Below are 23,388 nucleotides of genomic sequence, written 5' to 3' on the forward strand. Positions count from 1 at the left end.
TGAATGGGGCAGTGGGGTTTCATTTGGTGCAGGAGGAAAGAGAGAAAGTGAATGGGATGGAGCTGAGTAGAGCACAGCTTTTCTCTGGAACAAGTAGCATGTGGCAGTGCACAGCAAGGAAAGGTGGGGCTAATTGTAAAATAAAATTTTCCCTTCTTTTTTTTTTTTCTTTTATGTCTTTCTAGATCTCCCCAGAAATCTTGTGTAAGGAGGGGATCAGGGTGCACCGTACTGTACAGCAGAGCGGGCAGTTTGTCGTCTGTTTTCCTGGATCCTTTGTGTCGAAAGTGTGTTGTGGCTATAGTGTTTCTGAAACAGTGCACTTTGCTACCACCCAGTGGACAAGTATGGGTTTTAAAACTGCCAAGGTAAGTTGAGAAAAGGAGTTTAAAAAGGATTCACTGACCTGCAATCTAAAACAACAGCAAAATAGATATTCCAGGATTGCTAGTATTATGAGACTACTACAACTGTGTCTGTTTTGATGAAATATTAAATAAGAAAACAAAAAAAGGGAAAAAATTCTGCAAGGCATAAGAAGATGTAGTGTTTTCAGAAAAATGACTTAATAATTGAAAACCACAAACGTCTGTACATTTGGAAAATTCAGAAGATTATTTGTTATGCCTGCAAAACAGCTTGCAAGGAAGCTTTCAAAAATCCCTGATTACAATATATCGTATTATGCTTACCAAATTTTTTTAGAAGATGTTTTCTAGAACTGTTAGAATCTCAGGTGCAAGTATCTGAATAACTGTGCTTTTTAGCCTCTTTGATAGGCAGGGTCAATTAATATTCACAGCTGTATTGCCTGTCTTTCTCTGCCCCTTCATTCAGGATAAGCTGTTGATCAGGGCAATTTCAATTTAAAGAGACTTGAACATTCTTAGATTCACTGACCAGCCCATATCATATTAATCTGTAAATAAAACAAAGTTCTTGTTCGCTTTTCACACTACTGCCTAATGCAGACTGCAGAAACAAATAGCTCAGTTTTCCAACCATCCTACTCTTGGCTACATTTCTGTGTTCTTGGAGAAAGAATATATGTGATTAATTATGCCCACAATCTCCTGAAATACACGATGGGCTGCAGATGCTGTTTTGGTAGTGTTTTATAGCTAAGCCAATAGTAAATTATCATTTACAGCTTCAGATCAAGTGGTTAGTAAGTAATTAAATGTAATATGTCTACACCTAGGTTTTGGTTCTTTAGGGTTAATGGCATTCTTCCCTCCTGATTATACTAATTGTATATTAACGTCGTTCAAAATAAAAGGTTATTTTATTACAGATTTATTTTGGGGGAAGGTGGGAATTGTCTATGTGTGTAGGTAAGGAATGAGAATCCTGAACTAACCTTTTATGTCTGAAGGTACATAGTTATATTAACTTCATATGCTGTATTTATTGCTCTACTGAACACTCGTTTGATATTGTGAAAATGCCACTCTTGTAAGAGACAGTAATCACTATGCAGCAATTAAAAAGCTCTTCTTGGTGCCTCAGATTCTGAAGAACAGTTTTTTTTTTGATTAACTTTAAGAGCTTTGCACTGGGTAAATAAAAACTGACTGAAAATCCAGCAGATTCTAATCTATCATAAGCTACCTTGGAAATGGAAGTCACAGTAGTTACAAACTTTACAAGATGCACAAATACGTGTTTATATCAAAAGAACTCTGGAAGCATCTACATTGCTCTTTTCTGTTTTCTTCCTTCTTTTTTTTTCTCCCCCTTTTTTCCCCAAACTATCCCGTAGTCTTAACTCTCTTAAATTTTGGAAATTCTTCCTTGTTTCCTTCACTTTGACAAGGCACTTTGTCATTTTAGGCTGACTGAGATTACACTCCTCAGGATTGTTAAAGTTTTGTATAACTAGCAAGGTCCCCTTTCAGACCGTTAATGAACTCTTTGAAAACAACTGTATCTTACTGTCTTTCAGTTCTGGACAGCAATACTGACAGTTTTCAGCTGTTAGATATATTGATTTTGTTTTCATTCTGTGATACTGTGACTTCATTTTTATAGTGACTCTCTTGAAACGGTGTCGTTCATTTCATGTATTGAATGACTGCTCAATCTCCTTTAATATATGGAAATATGAAATTCTGCATCTGAAATTGAATTGATTCAAGTTCGCAAGGAGTTGGGGTAATTGGCGGAATAACAGGGAGGGATGGGTTCCTCCTAAAACATAGGTAGAGCCAGATTGCTGGCACTTAAAAAACACCTCTTGAAATTTTAAACTAAAGATGAGGAGAAGGCTTACAGGTGTGGAAAAGTAAACGTTTTGAATGGCCAAGGGGTGACTCCATATTCTCAAATAAAGCATTGGGCAAATTTGGTAAAGCTCACTTAGGAAATGGGGCAATAGAAAATTGAACTAAATAAATGCACGCTGTTCTACAGGTCCTAGAAATTTGGAAGTAAGATGGAATGTCTGGTTTTAAAGGACTTGGTAGTACAGGGTCTACCAGAAACTTGGTGGAAAGAAGAGACTCAGCAGGTACTGTAATACGAGAGGAAAAAGTATATAGTAAAGATGGAGTTAGTCATCCTGACTGCTGGTGCAGCACTGTCGTACTTCAAAGAACGCTTACAGCTGAATCAGCCAAGTTTAACTCTGTCACAAGTGGCAGAATTGGTTTGCACTAATGTTCAGTGCTAAATATGAAAAGCATACTATGCTACTGACTGTCCAACAAAGATGCTGGCAGGGACTTTATATATATCCCTCCCAAAGTTTTGGGTTAGGAATGTACTTTTAAAACATATTGCACAATTACTACTCCTTCATTCATCTTGTGGAGCAGTCTCAGCCTGAACGAACTGTATTCCTTTCAGATGAAACTAAGTGGGAAGAAGCAGTCTAGAAGTACACCTGATGTCCTTCAGACACCTTGTGGTGTGTTGGCCACGGGACCAGGCTAGGCCTACTCTGAAGTAAAGCTATCAGCACCCATGTACTGTGGGTGTCTAGTCCTCAGCATCGACTGTGTCACTCCATAGATCCACTCCTCCTGCTCTGCATTACTTGATAATGTAAACACCGTATGTGCGCAGTACCATAGGAGAAAAAGAAGCTGTGAGGGCAGGAAAAGCAATGATAGTGGGAAATGCCAATAACCTCCCCCTAGTGAGGCTAATGGCTGCATTTGGTGTGTGATGCCACAACTGAAATGGGTTCAAGGAGCAGCTAGTCAGGAAATCAGCATGAGGAGAGGAAGCTGTTGTTTTGCTTCTCAGTGATGTATGGAGCCTGGGTCAAAATATTACTATCAAAGAGCTGTTCTGTGATGGTGAGCAGAGATTACGAACTTTGAAAGAGCAATAAAAACAAAATATCCACTACTGTGGTGTTTCATTTCAAACGACAGGCTTACATAAAAACAGGAAAGCTTGTTAAATTGAGAATGCAGCAAGAAGGGTTAAATGGTTGCACGCACATAGAAATCGCTTAAACATGCCATATTAGAGGATCACAGCAAACGTACTTTGTCTAGCAAAAAAAATTTTTTTTCCCAATAATACAAAACCCCACTAAATTTGGCTACATATCAGGAGAAAGGAGTCTACTAGAAAAAAGACAAAAAGTCCGTTTTGTGTCCAAAAGGTGAGAATACGAAGAACCTCCACCCCCGCTCCCAAAAGTGAATGTAAAAACACAGTAATGCAAACTAAAAAGAGATTTTGAAGAATACCTTGCTGAAGGCCAATAAAAAACAAAAACAAGAAGTATATGTTAAAGAATGAGAGCAGGGGGAATCAACATGGCTTTTGTAGCAGGGTCATGCCCCATAAGCCTTTTTAAAGGATGTGTGGACAAAAGAGATCTAGTTGACAGTCTGCTAGCATTTCTGGAAGACTTTTTGCAAGGTTCTTAAAGAAATGAACCTGCCATGGGTTAAGGGAGAAGGTTCTTACATGAAAAAATAACTGATTTGAGGATAAGGAGAGGCTAGGAAAAAATGGTCAGTTTTTTTTGATGAGGGAGATCTCTTACTGTGCTCCTCAGGACTTTGTACTAAGATGAGTAAGGTTCAACATATCTATAAATAACCTAGAAAGGAAAGTGAATAGCAAAATGAATCCTTCATACTGAAGATACTAATGACAGCAAAAATTAAAGCGGTGAGGTGTTACAGAAAGATTTTATGATACTGAGTGACCTAAGTATTAAAATGGTAGCTGAAATTCAGTGTTGATGAATTTTAAATGACTCACGTGAGTAAAAAATAATCCTAATTTGACAGATACTGTGATGGGCTCTAAACTAGCTCTTGGCACTCAGAAAAGAGGTCTTTGGATTGTAATAGGCAGTCCTATGAAGTTGTCAGCTGAGTGCTCCAGAGTTTTAAAAAAAGTCCAAATATTAGAAATTAAAGGGATGGAATACAAAACAAAACAACAAAACGTCAATTTGTCCTCGTGTAGATTCAAATCACGGAGATACCAAGAATACTTGTACAATTCTGAGTCCCTAATTGCAAGAATATAGAGGAACTAGAAAAAGTACAGAGGAGATGGATAGATTGACAATTATGATTAAAGGTATGAAGTACCCTCCGTATTAAATATAAGGCGACTTTTCAACTTGGAAAACTGATGATGGAGAGAAGTATATGATAGAAGGACTACGTCACGAGTGGCAAGGAGATCATAACTGTGAAATGAATGTTCAGTGTCTCTCGTCATTAAAAAATGACTCAATTTGGCAGCAGGTCCTAAGAAATATGTCTTAAAATACTTCTCTGCGTATTTCAGTGCAGTATGGAAGAGAAAAATGTACATGGATTCAGAAATTCAGATAAACACATAGATCTGGTGAGTTGTGTTAAACAGAGAACACAAACAGGAGATTTGGAGGGTTAGGAGGTCCCTGAACCTACTGCAGATCAGCAGGATACAATACTTGCGCTGTTCTTACATCTTCCTCAAGGCATCCACTGTTGCCTCTTATCCTGTCTTCAGGTGTTGCCTGCAAGGGCCTTTAGTCTGACTCAGTGTGGCTGTTCTTACACAACCTCATACAATATGCTGCACAAATCCCACATGCAACGAAACTTCTTACAGTGCTGTGTGGCTGTTCCAACCCCAAGCTGGATTTAGCAAAGAGAATTTATTCCAAGGAATCTTTTTCTTACCTGTGAACCTCTTTTGAATGCTTTTCGGTCTACAAAGGTTACTAAGTGTATATTTTAGAATTATCACTTCAATCCCTGCAATCTGTGCTGTTAAAAACAATGAATTATGATATATTGGTTCAGACAAAATAAGTACGAAGAACATGTAATAAGAGTTATAGAAGAAGGTGAAAAAATGTAAGGTTAAAGATAAATTTTCTTTTTGTACTAAGACTTTGTTTCTGATGAGCAGATATTTTGTGGGCTTACCTCCTGACTGAAATGGCACCCTCCCATTAAAAGTCCAGTGTTATGAGTCATTTGGAAAATTCTCGGACTGTGTATAATACAAAACATACCTGTTTAGACACTGGGAAAATGCCAGCCTTTGCCCAGCTGCATAGTGAACCAAGGAATTTGCCCACACAGAATTACGAAAAGGATTTAGTTACCAAAAAACAATCAGTTCTTGCTGACGGAATGAAAGACACCTTCAAAAGCTTACACAGACAGGAACCAGTAACGGGCAAAATTGAGCAATATTGAAATGCTTCTACTTCTTTTGCTCATTGTCTCTTCTCTCTCACATCTGTCTGTTCTGCTAATTGTTGTCTTTATTGCTTAAGTACCTATATATCTTTGGTGCTTTAAAAGATGCAAAATGAAAACAGTCCTAGCCCTCAACCAGTTTAGAAGAACAGATCTTTCTTACTGCATAAAGAAGAGCAAGGATAATCTATGGCTGAACTTAAGTGATCAAGTTACTTTTCTTGGCCACAACAGGAAAAATGAATCTTTAGGGAGGGAATTTTTAGGTGTGTGCTGGTTTCTCCACTGTAGTGGACTGCATACTAATCTATGCATAGGACTTCTTTTTTCCTCTCTTTTTCTTGACGTCTCTCCTGTTCTTGTCTTTTCCCCTGATGGAATATGATTTTGTTCTTGTTTTTTTTTTTTTTTAAAAGAAAGAAAGTACCTGAAATGTGGTGATAGTTGAATACAATGCTGAATACCTAAATTTTATTTATTTCACTCAATTTGTATATGCTGATTTTGCCTAGCTTTTCTCTGCATTACATTTCAAAGTAAAGCCTATTAGGAAAAGGTAACATACAGATTGATTATTTAGTATAAATGCCATCATATATTGTATAAGCTTTCTATTGGTGACTTTGAAAGAAAACAGAATGTTAGATATAAGAGGCACTAGGATATTCTTATAGAAAGTAGTTTGCTGTGACTGTCTGGTGGCATGTATTTATTTGGCTTAGTCTGTATTAGGTTTCCAAGTTTTGTTCTGTGGCATTGCTTATCCTAAAGCACATGCAGAAAATCTTCATTCATAGTCCTTTCAACAGGAAAAAGAGGTCCAATTCAACAAAGCATTTGGGCACCTGACTTTCCACTGAAAGGACTGATTTCTAATTAGTATTGATTTCAGTGTGAAGTTAGGGTGCTGAATGTAAATTAGGAGCATAAATACTATGCTTAATTTAGACTATAGAAAGCTTTTGCTTTTGATTGTTTCAGAAGATGAGTTTTGTGTTATACTGAATTCATTCTAGATAATTTCTGAGTTCAAATTTGCTCAAAAACTAACATGGAAATTTCTGTCTCAGGAAATGAAGAGACGACGTATAGCCAAACCATTTTCAATGGAAAAGTTGCTTTATCAGATTGCAACAGCAGAAGCAAAAAAGGAAAACGGACCGACTCTGAGTACAATATCATCACTACTTGGAGAGCTCAGGTAACGAATTGGGGGCTTATTCTACCTATTTTGTTTTCATTGACAGACTCCAGAAGTGGATAACGTAAGTAACAATTTGAAACACATACATACCTTGCAGCTACTAACCAAGCAAAAGCCCAGCAAACATATTTGAAAACAGCCACATGTGGAAGAAGAAATTTCCTTGGCTGTATACAATGTGTGAGTGCCCGTGGTTAGGATGTCTTACTCTAAGAATTCCATACTTCTGGCACCATCAAGAAACTAAAACTATGGAGTTTGACTTGGGTTTTTATTTTGTTGATTTTTGGTGCTGAGAGTCATGATTTCCTGATGTTATTATGTGAGCTACGTGGTGCCAAGGGGTTAAATGCCTTTCTTTAGATTTTAACCTCTTGGCATCAGTAGCCACTGTGAATCCATGGCTGAAATGGGTTTTGCAACAGGAACTCTTGTCTTTAGCATCAAGAACTTGATAGTACAGTTGTAGAATGTATTTTTTAATGGAGAAAGTTGTCTTTTTTTTTTTTTTTAACTTTTGGACAAGTGAGCAGCTTAGGCATGGGTGGTAATGCATCTTGCATTAACACTTCAGTATTCATAAGGAAAAAGCCTTTACATTCCTTTTTCTCTCCACAGTGATTAAGGAAACATGTCTAGGGTTTCTCTTAAGATAGGTTTTAAAAAAAAAAAAAAAAAAAGAAAATATAATGTTGCCTGGCTTCCTGTGTAATGATCTTCTCTTTTGTTCCCTACCATGTAGTTGCTACCTATCTTTCAAGTTTGTGACAACTGGTACTCGAGATGTCAAGAAAATTTTGATGAATGGAATCTACAAACTGTATTTAACTAACTAGCATGTTCATTTGGAAAATTTCCAGTGACATACTGAAGGGGAAAACAGCCCATGTGTTGTTTTAGTGTTCAGAAAAAAAATGCAAAGAGAAACCCCTTTCCAGGTGTGCTAGCCTGCTTTACCTGCAGCTGGTTCGCCTGTGGGAATAATCACTTCCATGTGCATTTTTTTTTCCTTGAAGAGGAAAAGTCCGCAAGTGCGAAAGGTGAAACAGAAATGCTGGTGCTTGCTGTAAGAACATCCCATCGACCTCTATCAGAGTGGTTCTCAAACTTGTTCATATGCTTAGGTTGGAATTCTCTGGAGGATAACAGTCCTTCCTGGGGCTGCTTATGTAGAACAAAATCCCCTAAAACAAAACCTGAAAAAAACAGCCAAAGTGGAATGGTTCATCATGTATTTTTTCTTTGTTTTGTTTTGCTTGTTTGTTCTGTGTCTTTTGCTGCCTCCTCTCCTGATCTGCGTTCACTGCACAGTTTGCTCATGCCTTTTGCTTAGCTTGGCTCTCCACCTGTCTTTAGCTGTGTCTGGTGGTGAGCTTTTTTATTCTCCCATTCCATCTGCTCAGCTCACTCCACACTTGCTGTCTTCAACTCACCTCCAACCTAACCTGCACTCTCCTAACGCTGTGTAGTTCAGCACAGGAAGTATGGTCCATCTTACGGACGCAGTGGGTGAAGGGCGGCTAGGGGGCTTAAGCTTTATTCTTAATTGACATCTCCTTCTTTTCCCCCTGGGTATACAGCAAGATCTTTTGTGTTGTGATACAGTCACTTGCCCTGCTCCCCCTTTCCTGCCTGAAGCACCTCAGTGCAGCAGGTCCCTAGTACCTCTCTGCCTCGTGATGAAGGTGGCTATGTTACTCCTGACAGCAACCACTCCTCTTCCTCAAGGTGGCTTTTGGCAACTTCAGGAATGGCAGTCATGTTAGCCACATCTCCTGACTCTCCACGGAGCCCTGAACACCCGTGGACCTCCAGGAAGCACTCTGCAGTCCCCAGTTCGCTGTGGAGCAGTTTGAGAACCACTGGTTTGATACAGTGGTCACTTAAAATCCTGAGATAGTTTTTGCCAATTAGGTAGCGTTTCTGCGGTGCTGGCTGCACGTCTCTCTCCATGGCACCAACCTCCAATGACACTCAGAGCTTCGCTGTGCGTAGTTAAGATTTCAGTGATGATCATGGTAAAAGGGTGACTACGCATGGCTTTACAGTGTTATGAGGGAATGCCAATTTGTAATTGTATACAATGTTTACAGGGACACAGAGCTGAGGCAGCGGCGGCAGCTTTATGAGGCAGGCCTCCATTCTTCAGCCCGCTATGGCAGCCATGACAGCAGCAGCACGGGGATGGATGGAAAGAAAAAGCCTCGAAAGTGGTTGCAGTTAGAAACGTCAGAGAGGAGGTGTCAGATTTGTCAGCACCTGTGCTATCTTTCCATGGTAAGAAAAATCCTAAGCTGTCTTGGTGGTAACTGCCACCTCTGTTCTGTTTGTAACATATTGTAATAGACCATAAGCATTTGAGAGAAGACACATGGCTAGAGTCATCTCTTGCACTACACACAACATGCAGCGATGCAGATGATTGGGTTTTTGCCGGAACCTAAGACATCAGTGGCAGAAGGCAATAGTTAATGTCGGCTAGCTTCGCTCCCCTTGTAAGGAAGCAGTAAACTCGCCCTCAGCCACTCTCTGGCACCTACAAGCATGGCTGTATTGCACTATGAGGTGTAACTAAGATACCTGTAGGTTACCAGTAGTAGTAAGTCATGGCAGAACAGTTCTCAGAAGGGCTAGCAACTCAAATATATGCACTGAGTCTCAGGCGAGCAGATAAAGCCCATGCTGCTATAGTTTCCCTGCAAGCCAAATCACAGGGTAGATGATGTATCCTATTTATCAAGCTAAGATCCTGTTTGCCAGCCTGTCTGTTCAAAAATTTTAAGTCACACCCATAAACTTTCTTTTTAGAAGTAATTGCCTAGTGCCTTTTGAAGTTTTGTTACCCACTGTGGTAACATTTCCAGTTTTTTTGCTGCATGCAGAACAGTTAGGAGTACAGAAATGTCTTTAAAAATACAAAAAGCCTCTCCCACAACGTTATGCATCACACATTTCTAAGAACAGATATGTTAAATAAATATACTACAGTGTTTGTAGGAGTCCATACTCAGTTCTGGTTTTTTGCCATGTTTGGATTTTCAGTTGTAAACGTTTTTTTTTTGGATGGAAATAATACAGTGTTCCCATTAACGATATGGAGATGTTTCCTCCCTCCCAAGGCTAGAATATGCTGCGTTTTGACAAGTCTTTAGACTACTGAGCAGCTAAGACATGTTTAAGTAGCATTAATCTGAAATAATTTTTAAATGAAAGATTTTTTTTTTAATACTAATTCTGATCAACTTGCTCTGTAGACAATGATGTAACGTAAATGTAATTGAAGGAAGAAGTTTTCCTTGAGACCCTTAACACAAATGAGGGGCAAAAAGCCAACTAACTTGTTTGTCAACTCCTAGGCTGAACTTGTAGGTTGGGCATCATCTACCTCAATGAGCAAATATGACCTCTGTTGAATGAGACAGTAGCGAAGGAATCCTGTGGCTGAGCTTCTGCTTTTATCCTTATTCAAGATGATAGCATTTAAAGTAATTTAAACTAACTGTTGCTTTCAAGAACTCTTTAGCTACATTAGATACCAGTAAAGCTTTATCCATATATATCGTTATTTGGATTTATTCCTCATTACTTCTGGTGGTTTTTTTTCATTAATCATTATTTGCCAGCATTAGCACTCAAAAAGGGATATTCTGGATCCTATCACAATGCATACTGCTTCTTGCTTACTCCTCCTTCCGCTAATTTGTAGTGAAATATCAGTGTAATAATTTACACATCACAGTGGGAAATACTATGTGCATAAGACAAAACTCTTAATTCAGAGCTTACTGAACATTTTTTCCTCTGCATTTTTGATAGGTTGTACAGGAGAATGAAAATGTTGTCTTCTGCTTGGAGTGTGCCCTGCGGCATGTGGAAAAACAGAAGTCTTGTCGAGGACTGAAAATGATGTATCGTTATGATGAGGTCCGTACAATATAGCTTTGTAACGCTAATGAGCTTTTGATACTGAAAACTTGGGGCTAGACTTAGCACTTCCTTTGGCCACCCAAGGCCTCAGGAGACTGTTTTTGTCTTTTTTTGGTGTGGGAAGGAGGTCTCTTATGATAAGCTAAGTAGAAGAAAAGGAGAGAGAAATAAATACGATGGCGAAGATGAAACCTGAAGCATAAACTGCATGATTAGGTGTTAAGAAACGGAGAAGCCATTTAATGCTTTGGGATGCTGTAAAACATGAAGATGTGCTTTGGTTGGTCGATTTATGGTAACTTCCAGGCTTTGTTATAACTTCCGTCTCTTGCTAACTGAGCGTACACTCTGACATACTCCAGTCCAGCCTGAAACTTTTTTAGGGCAATCTTATAGAGTACTTGTAGATGTGCGGTCCAGTAGTGACTTGAAGCAAATATGAAAATAAATAATCAGCCAGGAACTCACATTGGTGATTTAGGAATGTCCCTGGATTCTCAGCTAATGGTACATTGCAATACAGTCAAGTAATGTGCCTTACATCTCTAGTAAGCGTCTAATCTGTGGAAAACCACCCTGGGATGCAACAGAGAGAAAGTGAGAGATGGGGACGGGGAACAAGGGAGCCTTTTATTGTTAGCTTAAGCTGTGGATAGTGAAGCAGTGAGAGAATTTACAAAATTAGCTCTTTATGATCAGTACTGGAACTGGTCACATTTTCAGACAGATGTCCCAGCAGCTTCTAATGCATCAGCATAGAGGTATGGAAAAAATAAAAGGATCAGACTAAGTCTAGGTAAGGTCTTGCCATTATGATTTTGTTTGTTTTTAATTGCAGTCTGTTGTGGTATGAGATACCATAGGTTACAAGCAGGCATAATCTAAGAAGGCCAGACAGATGAGACAGGCTTTGTAATGTGATAAGCGCAGAAAAATTTCAGGCGGTTCCTCAGAAATATTACTGTTTGTTTCTTTTATTCTTGAGATTATTCAGTCCCTATTGCATGTGCTTGCTCAGAACTGTTAATTGTGTTGAGGTTTTTTTCAAAACCAGTCTTCTCACGAGAATCACATAAAATAATTACTTTTGCTAGCTTTCATTATTACAGAGTGGATGTTTTAGGCAGCAATGGGAAAGGCAAAAAACCCTCTCCTTCAATTATGTCCTCCCCCCCCCCCCCCCAAATGAAAAAGCTGTCATTAAGTTTCTGTATCGCTGAAAGATACTAAATGCATGCCTGACAGTTGTTACAGGTTTTTTTTTTTTTTTTTGTGACTAAGGGAGAGAGATGAGCTGCATGTCAAATGCCATCTGCTAATATATTTATTTTTAACTGTTAGATATATTTAAAAGATTGTTTCAACTTTGCACAAAAATAACTTCTCAAAATTCTTAACAGGACAGTACAGCCAGTTCCAAAAAATGTCACACACCCCAAACTTCAGCAAATCACTTAATGTAATGAAATGCATAGAATCAGTGATGTAGCCAAGACTCTTTGGTGTGCAGTTCAAGGACTCCTGTCTCTTGCTCATCACAGTGCCATGCACTTGTAGCCCTTTTTCTGAGTAGCAGCAGGCAAGACTCTCACTATGTACTGAATCGGAGCATTTGGACTCCCAGAGAGCCGAAAAGGCAGTAAAACCAAAGTAGCAGCTCATAACCAATGACAACAAAGAAAATGCAGGATCTTTTCCTTAGATTTTAAAGAAATACTTAGTAAATAGTAAGTGATAAGCAATCGTACCTGTAGATTTAAAGTACAGCATTTATTACACTGGTCAGGAGCGGGTTTTACGTTGTGTCTTCAGAAAATTTATGACCCTACTGAAGTAGCCTTGCAGCCTTGCTTCTTTAGTCTTGCCCAATTCTCTAAAAACTCAGTGGCCAGAGCTTATTATTTAGACTGTTCTAGTTCTGTAGCTGGATACTGTCTTTTAACTTGGAAGTGGGGAAGCTTCAGCAAGGGTTAGTATTCACAATACTGCATAGTAATTATTACCAAAAATCTTTGCTGTGAAATAGTAGTTATATCCCAAGCTTCTGCACAGTTTACAAATAAGTAGATTTTTCTTCCTCAGTTTGGCACTTCAGTCCACAAGGCAGCACTACCTCTATGTGTATCAGAAGAGACTGGAAAAAGAGAAGATGCTAATTTGTGTTTTGTTTTTTCCACTTCCTGAACAGGAACAAATAATCAGTCTAGTCAATCAAATCTGTGGAAAAGTATCTGGTAAAAATGGCAGCATTGAGAACTGTATCAGCAAGCCTACACCAAAAAGAGGACCTCGTAAGAGAGCAACAGTTGACGTGCCATCATCTAGGCTTTCATCCTCCAGTTCATCCAAAAGTGCTTCAAGTTAATCCTGAAGATGCCAACACTCTCATTTTGTCGATTTATATATATTTTTTGTAATTATTATACCATAGTTTGGAGTACTTGCTGTAGAATACAAGCTGTCTTTGCACTAGCTCTAAAGAAGATTTTCTTCTGGTTTTAGAGAACTAATTTTGTTTTAGCATTAAACTGTTGAATTTTTTTTTTTGTACTTAGGATAGATAGATACAGCAGTCAGATTTTTTTAAACTGCCGTATGTTCACTGTTTTAAAACCGGCAAGGGGCTGATAAAATATTAATTTGTATTGTCCCTATGGCTGAAAAAAAATAAAAAGCCTTTTTGGTAACTGTGAAAAAAAAGGCTTTTAACCCATTTTTGAATAGGTTAAAGTTTGATGTGTTTTATAATTTGTTCTCCAGTCATGTGAGCAGATTTTTCTAGAGAGACAAGGGATAGGAGACAAAACTTGAAAGAAATTGCTTTACTTTGGCTGTCTTTTATTCTGTCACGGCAAGATGAGTTTTGTAATTTTTTAAATTGGAGAATACATACTTTCTTTGGGAGGTTATGGCAGCTGAAGATGGACTTTGTTTCCTAACTGTAGGCAAAGGAGGAGATTTGGAGTATGTTCTCTTTTACCAGCACATCACTATGCATCTGTTTTGAGGGGGAAAAAAATAAAAAAATAAAAATAAAAAAATAAAAAAAAGAGAAGGAAAAAGGACTGCCTGCCTTGAGGAGTCATGTGAGGGAAAACTGTGCCTGATTTCATTAGGAAATCCATTCTGTTATTTTTTGGTGCTGTTGGCTACTTTATCAAAAACCCTTCAATAGCATCCTTTAAAAAAAAAAAAGAAAAAAGAAAAAAAAAAGTGATTGAAGCCATAAGTGCTTCTTTGTCATAGACGTGCAATCTTTCTAACATTCCATTTCCATTCCACTGCTGTTTTTCACACCTTACACAGTCAAGCATTAATTTTTGTTTTGAATTTGTTTCATTATATGATCACTTTTAGAGCCACTAGCAGGTCTGCATATTTCTTTTGAATGTGAAAATGCATTTGCTTTCATCTTGTCTATTTTTCTCTTCATGTTGTAACAAAAAAAAAAAATCACACCTTTTGTACATATGCCTGTAAATTTTTTTAAATACTTGAGCCTTTTCTTGGGGTGGGGGGAGGGATGGCAAAGAGACAAGATGAAGAAAAGCCTTACGTTTCACTTTCTTCATCGGTTGGATTGGATGCTTACAGGGTTTTTCTTGTAACATTTATAAGTGCTGCTTACATCACTGAACAACAACAAAAAATAATAATGGAGTAGCTGTTGCCCTTTTCTGGTTGTGTGTACAGTATGTGTGGAATAAAAAAGGGAAAATGTTTTCACAAACTGTTTTGTTTCGTAATTGAATTCAACAATACCGTAGCTACCCATATTGCACTGAGCTTGCCAGTGGTGACTGTCAGGAAAGTCCTATAATACAATTTGTTGGTTGTTGTTGCAGAAGACTGAACTGTTTTGGAATATTTAACAATAACATAAACAGAGTCAAGTGTTTTCAAATGTGGTTGTCTGGTTTTTATGGCCTTGCTGTGTACTTTTCCCTCTTGACAGTAAACTTCTGACTATGGCTTACAGTTTGACATTTAATTTATTAGCGCTGCTCTGCTCTCTTTCCTTGTAAGGAAAGACTTCATGTTGTTTATTGCCAGTTTTTTGTTTACTTTTCAGGTTTGTACTACAAGGTTTAATAAAAAAACAAAACTTTTTTGGACATTTTGTCTGTCTTCTGGAAAGCGAGTGAGTAAAGCAAACTCTTTCAAGAAGGATTTCTTTCAACAAATGCATTGCAAATAGTAAATACATAATTGTAGGTAAGCTTTTAGCTTCTATTTCTCAAACTGAGGTCAAGAAACATCCATTAATTCTGTCAGGGCAGATTTTGGAAGCAAGCTACATCACAACTCATCCTTTTACTTACACTGTTTCTGATTACATTCCTTTCCTCAGTGTACGAAGAGCAGGAGCCAGAGGACTTCTTGAGGTGGAGCAGATGCCTGCAAATAGAGTATGAGACTTGACAAGAAAAAGGTGTTAGATAGGTTTTTTTTTTTTTCTTTTCTTTTTGCAGTCACTGTCTCTCATCTAACATATTGAGGTCTGAACCTATAGGAGGTATGACGATGACCATCAGTCCTAAATTTTGTAAAATGTATGCAGTTCATTCCTATGTTATTCAGGTTTATTTATTTCCCTTAAATTGCTGTCTTGCATCAGTGTGATCAAAGTTAACTGTGGAAGAAGTAAATTCCACTGGTGCTCAGTATAAATAATCAGTATTTCTGATTGCTGAATTAGTCTCCTCTGTTCACTGTCATGGAGAAAATATTTGGGTAATGAAATAAAAGACATGGTTGGGATGGATAGAAATACTTTATTTCATCTCAAGAGAGGAGTAAGTTTATACAATGCTAAGATATCTGCTCCACGAGGAGTGTAACATTTCAATATGCATCTCTCCTCCTTTTTTCAATTTCTTAGTTTTGTTCCCTAACACCTAAGATAACTAAATTGGTCCTGAATAAGAAGTGTGAGAGAGTAGACACTGCTGCATTTGTAGACAAAGGTAGTAGGCAGACAGTAGGTAGTAAAGAGTAGAAAACAACTTTTCATTTTGGTTAGAGCCTAAATCTTCGATTGCAGCTGCTGAAAACATGCAAGGAACAATTTGGATCCAGTACTATACATCATCAACTCTAAATATTTCCAATCAGTCATTTAAACGTTAGTGGTCAAAGAAACTTATCTTCCCTCTTTAATTCTTTTATACATAGTATATACAGAAGTTGTACTACTCCCCTGAGCCCCGAGACTACTGTTAAAGTGTGTGTGCTTTATGCAATTTTTTAAAAACCAACCTCCACATGACTGGCAATCTTGTAAAAATGCTGTATTACTAGTAAAAAGATCTGGCTGTTATGATTGGTTAGCAAATTGTTACACAGGCAAGCTCTTCATTCATTTGTTCATTCATTCAAAAGTCACTCTTAAAGGATATGGTATTAAGATTCAAATAGTTTGAGAGTCACTTTCATCACTAACATCTGAAGCACCCTTTCTTTCAGTAGTTACAGCAGCAAGAGCAGTGTCCACTTGAACTTCCTCTTCATCAGACTGAATAACTGGGGACTCTCCTTCACTTGCATCTTGGCTGGCAGAATCAGTACAGGTTGATGACAGTGAAGACAGTTTCTGTCGTAACTCAGACTGGCTTGGAACCTGAAGACTTATCTCATTCACGCAGGTGTTGGAGTCTGGCCCTTAGAATTGGAAAAAGGCCAAAAAAAAAAATCACGCTATGGCTCAACAAACGAATTGGTAAGTCAGTACATTAAGTAAGTGAGCTCAGAATTGGTTTATGAGTTGCATTCAGGCTGCTTTTGCAAAATCCCATTAAAAAAAACAAAACACAAAGCTGCTTACTGGCTTTTCTCAAGCCAATGTAGGCCACAGGGTCTGGTTCTGACCGTGTGTATGTGTCTCTCTCTCTCTCCTTCTACTATTTCTAATCAAATAGGCTAAGATGCAGAAGTAGTAAGTCCTGATTGTGTTGAGTCATGGCTGATGTCGAATTTGCCTGTGAGCCAAGACCATTTAATCCTCCTAACTCTGACGTTTGATAAAGTCTATTCAGCACATGCTGAGAATCATCACCAATAGGAAAATCCTCCAAACAAATTTTGTCCAACAGAAGGACAGGAATTAACCTGACTGAAAGTTAAAAATTTAACTTTTGACTGTGAATGAAGATGCAGAAGCAAAACAAAACTTTGCCCGCAATGGCAAAGAATTCCTTTGGTAAAGCTGTATCGGTAAAGCTGTATCATAGTCCAAGTGCACAGGAATGGGATTTTTTTTTTTTTTTTTAAGACCATGCTTCTGCCCTGTCCTGCTCAAAAATACATTTTTTCCTAAGCAAATTCAGTGTAATGGTGTTTGCAGTTTAACTGGTCATATTTCAAATTTCTCTTAGAGCTTCTTCCTTGGACACTTCCTGGCAGTAAATAAGAAGGGAAAATGGGGACATCTAAACTCTCTTTCCATGGGATCTGCCAAAGAAGCCCTTTTATTACTTATTGATCTGCTATGCCTGGCAAGTGTTTTTCCAGAGTTAGGAAACTTACCCGACTTTGGTACTGAGTAATCTTAATGAGAAAATGCTCTTAAAATCAGTGGGATTTTATAAGAGTTTGTAAAAGATGTTTCAAGAGGGACAGATGGAAATGAGCTGATGCTGTGCCTTGCCTCTGGTAAGGCTGGCTTCAGAGCAGTTGACAATACAGTTGCCCAAAGACTTGTCCTCATGGCCTTATCAAGCATCTGAGAATTTTTTTTTTAAACAAGAAAACAGTTATAATACTATTTGGGGGCAAAAGGAGCTCGTTGTATTAGACGCTCTAAGGTATACTAGATGGTGCTCAGGCACACTTCTTGACCTAAACAGGCTATTATGGACTTAAACTTGACAGCAGGTAGCCCTGTATGTGACGTTGCCTTAGCCTTTGCGGGAGACGGAAACTCCAGAGGGATATGTGCATTCAGCATGTCTTTAGTTTAAGCAGAAGTCCATACAGACCCAGTACAACATTCAAAGTCTGAGAGTTGACCAACCTGCCTGGACTGAAAACACCCTGTCACTCCAACATACTGTGTCAGTCCAAGATGTCTAGCAGGTCTATTAAGTTGCTTTCTCAGGTAATATGTGAATACACTGAACACAAGTGATATTATGAAGATACTATCAGAACACAGAACAATTTTTAAAAACATCTACTTTATGCTGTGCACACCAGCGCACACAGCTTAATTTACACAACAGAACACACACAAAGGAGTAGTGTTCTGGAGTGGCTCAGGTGCATAAATTTTTCAGGGTAACTTAGACTGTAGTGAAAAGTTGCAAAACCAATGCCCATAAACTAGCAGCATTTATAGTAAGACAAATTAGAAAACGTTTAATGTCTTGAGCTTATTTTTGCTTTTACCAGCTACTAAAATAACTTACCTGTATTCTGTGGTGTTCAGTATAATTATGAAACACATCTCTCCCTGACAAACCCAGTTCTCTACTGACAACAAAATGAAGAGTTACGTTTAAATTATCTCACTTTTCTGAGAACAAAGACTAGTGTATATCTGACTTGAAAGAAGGATGCAAGGTCCTTAAAGTAAGCACAAAAATCCTTTCTAAGTCAGAGTAAAATGAATCATCTAGAACCACAAAACGCTGTAACACTGTAGTAGTACCATCTGCAGAGGAGTAAGTCTTGCTGCAAGCCTATCCAACCTCTTTGTTAAGATTAAAGTGCGAGAACATTACAGCACTAGCACATTATATTACAGTGTGTGCGCCGTGAATGGGATGCTGATCTAAAGCCAGGCATCTGAATTTAGTTTTTGCAATACAAATTAAAAACTTTGGCAGTCAAATATGCACTGACTACTTTTCCATAAGCTTTTCATGTTCACAGCAGGTAATAATCATCTTTAAATCCTATCCTTTATTTTGGGATACATGAAGAAAAAAAGTGAAGAATATCATGCTCTGTGTAAAGTGTCTTGTTTCTTCACTAAGAATTCTTTCAGAAAAAATATTTCAACCTGTATTTTCTAAAGAAATTAATTACATATAAAGAAAAAAGTAAACTCATTTTAGCTCTTTTGGGAAAAGACATTTTAGTACTAAAATAAGTTTTTAATTTAGGAAAACACTTCCCTGGTGCATAAAGTATCCAGGATTGCTAATTGCCTGCCATGAGCAGATCCTTCATCATGCTGCAGCTTGCCAAAATCTAAATCTGATTTTGTTCATCACAACGCAAAGCAAACTTTAGATTAATTTAATCCCAGTTACCTAACATTACAGTAAGAAGGCTACAAAGAGCTACAGTATGAGAATCACTCTTTATAAGCTTCCAGAACGCTTTCATGTATTAGATATGGACTGTGTTCAACCAGAAGGTTTCTGAACGTCTCATAAAAGATCTTAAACGACGTAAGTGGTACTTTTAAGTACATCTGGGCCAAATTCAAGACAAAGTCTAAGAAAGTATTCTTTAAAACACAAACCCAACCACAACAAACTTTTTGTTGATGTTTGGTTTGTTAAAGCATCCCATATCAACTTTCTATCAAAAATATGGGGAAGTAGATTCTTCTCTTATACCAGAAAGCAATATGTAACACCTCACCTGTCCACATCATGGCAAAAATGACGTGAAGCTATAGTGACTACAGGAAAAGACACGTGACCAAAAATATCAAGCATCTTTGCAGCAAACTCTTCTGTACTGCAACTAGATGTTAACCTTCTGAAATGTGATAGTGAAAAATACTCAATCTATGTACAGTGTTTTATGAGATAACCGCATTTATTACAAATTAAAGCAATTCTGGTGATTTATTTATCACTTTGTATCTAAGCACACTGTCATTACTAGTATCATACCCAGCACAGGAGAAAGCATATTATTGTCCTCGCCTCCTGAGTTTAAAAAGACATCAAGTGCTTCTTGGTCAGACATGTCCATTAGGTCCATCTGTTCCAGCATGTCCACATTCACTTCCATGGAAGACATACTTCCAATTGGTTCTGTAGTAAAAACAGTGCAGTGAAGAAACAGCGAGCAATCAGCTACATGATGTTATTACCTATTAAGGTTTTAATAGCTACTATAATTGTGTGTATTAGTTAGAATTAAACTAGCTATGGAAGGGGCACACCCACATTAGCTGCTCAGCAGCAATCTCAGCCCAAAGCCAAGAGTGCTCTGCGCAATCTTTTTTTTTTTTTTTTTTTTTTTAATGAAACTAATGACTATCGTTGCTCTTGTGAAACAAGACATTACTAGCAATAACGTCTATATTGCAATACTGTCAGGCACACGCTAAGATGAGGCTTAGGAGCCAAGTTAGAAACTTTTAATTTTTAAACACTCTTCCAATTTCCTCAACTAAAGGTATTTTTAACAGAGAAGAAAGATATTTCGGCATGCACTAACTAAATGTTCATATACAAGGGACATGAAAATTCCAAAAATAAGCATTAATGTTAACAGAGAGCAGCCATTCTTTTTCTTTGTTCAATCAGTCTAGTAAGTCACAGTAGGATGCAAAGCCTGGGCTGATGTCCAATACTTTCTTCCAGCACAGGGATTTCACATCATTAATTACTCAAGCAAACTACTTATTATTGTCAGTATAATACCTACAATTCATTGGGGAATTAAATACTTGGATGAGCATCTTCCTTGAATAAAAAAGCACACAGAGAACAGGTACACAAGTAGTCAGATTTAAGTCTGGTTGCTATATTTGTAATAACAAACATTATAATTAACAGTTTAACAGTTTATATAAGTTTAACAATCACACTATTAAAAGCCTTCGTATGTGAACTGAGATGAAATCCTATATAATCTTACTGGGCTTTTTTTCCAAATATATTATAGCCCTGTCTCTTGCACTTACTGGAGGCTCAGATCTTTCACAAAAAAAAAAAAAAAAAAAAAAAGATCTCTGCAGGTTCTGCATTATTCTGCGAAGTTTAGAAAATGATGCACCCATCTCTCTAACAAAACAGTGTGTAAAGTGGCAGCTGTGACACTGCCCACTTACACTAAAAGTGGACCATTTATACAGAAAGAGCCAAATTCAATTCCTTCCTCAGAGCAAAGGATTTCAAAACTTACATATGAAACTTACATATGCTGCTTCCCATAAGATTGTCCTAGAAACCAAGCTAGAGCATCTTGCAGATTAGCATTTATAGCACTGACACAGAGAAATGGAAATCTTGGATTGTATATGTGTTCCAACATTTCAAATCACAGCAGAACTGGTCTTGGAGCACGGACAGGTTCCCTACATTTTTCCCTCCTACATGTGTGACATAACCTTCTACTTGCTTTCTTCCGGTCCTACACTCACTTCTTTTTGGCCCAACAGATGGGATACCTCCCACTCAGAAGTGTCTACAGTCTACAACAGTCTTGTCCTGTAATCAGCAGGGAAATGCCAGTCTTGAATCATTTTATAATATGGAGAGAGCTGAATCTAGATCTCCCATGTTCTAATCACATACTCTGAATATTATATAGACAATATACATAGTTGCTATCTGGTAACTGTTTGGAAAGACAGCACTGAGCTTTGTCTGCACCTTTTAAAACTGTCTTAGAAGCACCTCCTGCCAGGTGATGATCCCATGCTTTGCAACTCTAGCAGGCAGAAGCAGCCACCTACATCCAAATCCTCAGAGATACGGATGCACTCTTCAACTGCAGAGTCGTTTAAAAAGCTTATCAGAGTTTTGGATTCCACCAAGGAAGAAAGGATCAAAAAAATTTAGACACTGCAATCCTAAAGCTGTTGCTTACTGGCCCCTAAACAATGCTCTGGGTTTAAGTTGGGTGTTTGTGGATTACACAGAAGGTATTCTAAAACTTGCCTCGTCTCTCTGCTATCTGTAAATATCCTGTAGAAAGGTACTGCTCCATGTCCTGCTGGAAGGCTTCTTCAAAAAACTTCTGACGTTCCTTTAGCTTCATCTGCTGGGTATGCTCCATATCTAAAACCTTCTGGGCATGTTCAGCATCTAGCTCAGCTGAGCAAAAAACAAAAACAGACGAATAAGATGTTGTGTATACATCCCCCTGACTCTCAAAATTTTAAAGCTACTGAAAAAGTTCCATACTGCCAGACTGTTACTACAGACTGTTAAAACAGGTTGTTATAAACAATCAAACTTTTAGAACTGACAGAGTAAGACTATTTTATTAGACACCATAACCTTAACATTAAAGTGACAGCCTAACTATTTATCTTGAGGCAGATGCAGATTTCTTGAACTGAATAAACTGAAATACCTGAAAGCAGTACCTATCAATAAGCAGGACTTCAGAATTCTGCTGAAAAAAGCTGATGCTTCTGCTATTCTGCAGACATAGTACACACAAAATTAATACCATTAATTTGAATACTGCAGTGCATTTATACCACAATCCATCAGTAATACAAAAGAAAACATACATGTATATACACGTGTGCGCGCAAGTATATTCATGCATGTATATACAAATCCTCATATTTTTTATATATATCTGTTTAAATTTATTCTTTTCAGTCTCCAGATAGACTGGAAAAACACCTTAAAGAAGATTCTAGATGTAGGCAGTTATGTATCCACAGAAACTGTGAAGGCAGTCTGAGTCAGCATGATTCGTACTGTAGGTAAACCGTTTTCAAAGGCAACACCACACAGTCATTAATACAGGGTCTTCTCTGTATACAACAGCAAAGAATGTGCTAGGTGATGACGATGATGATACTGATGCCAAAAAAGCAGAGCCAACTGCTGTGAATTACTAATATGATACTAAATAAAAAGGTCCAGCTTGTATAACCTGTGCAGACATACAGTGACAATGAAATTTGCTTAAACATATTTACAATGGGCCTCTAGGAGTTCCTCTTCTACAATGAAACAAGTATTACACTGAAATCTTCATTGGAAGATCCTCTCTCTCCTGCTTTTTGTTGTAGGAGTCATTAGCTGACCAGAGGAAAAGGACTGGCATGTTTTGTGACTTGTAAGATCTCCTCGAATAAAATGATCTGGTAGCTACTAAAGTACAAACTTGAGCCAGAACATGATTCCAATATGCTTCAGAAAAGAAATGCTTTTTAGGAGGAGTATATATAAATTGGAAACACATCTGTGAGTTCTCTGCCCATTTTTCTAAACTGGTCTCAGGAGCTCTCTGCTTACAATAAGAAAGAATTTGCTAGCCGAGCAGTTGATGGGAAAGGGAGCGGGGAGAACGGTGAGAAGAGCTGCTGGGTCTGGGCTGTTCTGCCCATTAGGAGAAGCTCCAAATGTTACTGGCTAAAAAGATTCCAAGCTTTCACACAGCAGACAGAGGCAGCTAGACTATGGCACCCATATGGATAAATGCTGAAACCTCTAATAACCTTTTCTAGGACAAGCAACATGTCAGTCTTTCAGGGAAAATACTACACTAATGATATTTTAAAATAAAGAATTCATTTAAAGCACTTACCACTTCGGCAGATTATTATTCAAATGCAAAATATGTTTTATTAAACCAGGCAAAAATGTCAGACAGCAGTAATTGACTCTGTAGCCTGCATCAAGGTCGTGGTCATAGTTCATATACAGA

At 37.9% G+C, this 23,388-nt stretch overlaps 2 protein-coding genes across 10 annotated transcripts in view; one reads left to right on the forward strand and one right to left on the reverse strand.

Moving 5' to 3' along the window:
- JARID2 (jumonji and AT-rich interaction domain containing 2) overlaps positions 1-14,921 on the forward strand; it is a 237,628-nt gene extending 222,707 nt beyond the window's left edge. For all 9 annotated transcript variants that reach the window (XM_068931739.1, XM_068931742.1, XM_068931738.1 and 6 more), the window contains 5 exons: positions 186-368; positions 6,746-6,876; positions 8,973-9,156; positions 10,696-10,803; positions 12,995-14,921. In XM_068931739.1, the coding sequence (XP_068787840.1) occupies positions 186-368; positions 6,746-6,876; positions 8,973-9,156; positions 10,696-10,803; positions 12,995-13,171 (783 nt within the window). In that variant the 3' untranslated portion in view covers positions 13,172-14,921. The remainder of the gene's footprint in view (positions 1-185; positions 369-6,745; positions 6,877-8,972; positions 9,157-10,695; positions 10,804-12,994) is intronic.
- Positions 14,922-15,561: 640 nt separating this feature from the next.
- The window catches only part of DTNBP1 (dystrobrevin binding protein 1), a 75,531-nt gene continuing 67,704 nt past the window's right edge, over positions 15,562-23,388 (reverse strand). Inside the window, exons 8-10 of the mRNA XM_068931746.1 lie at positions 21,657-21,812; positions 19,656-19,799; positions 15,562-16,467 (exon numbers count right to left, since the gene is read on the reverse strand). Of these exons, the coding sequence (XP_068787847.1) occupies positions 16,217-16,467; positions 19,656-19,799; positions 21,657-21,812 (551 nt within the window). The 3' untranslated portion in view covers positions 15,562-16,216. The remainder of the gene's footprint in view (positions 16,468-19,655; positions 19,800-21,656; positions 21,813-23,388) is intronic.

The sequence above is a fragment of the Struthio camelus genome, chromosome 2, assembly GCF_040807025.1.
Source record: "Struthio camelus isolate bStrCam1 chromosome 2, bStrCam1.hap1, whole genome shotgun sequence".
Taxonomy (NCBI): domain Eukaryota; kingdom Metazoa; phylum Chordata; class Aves; order Struthioniformes; family Struthionidae; genus Struthio; species Struthio camelus.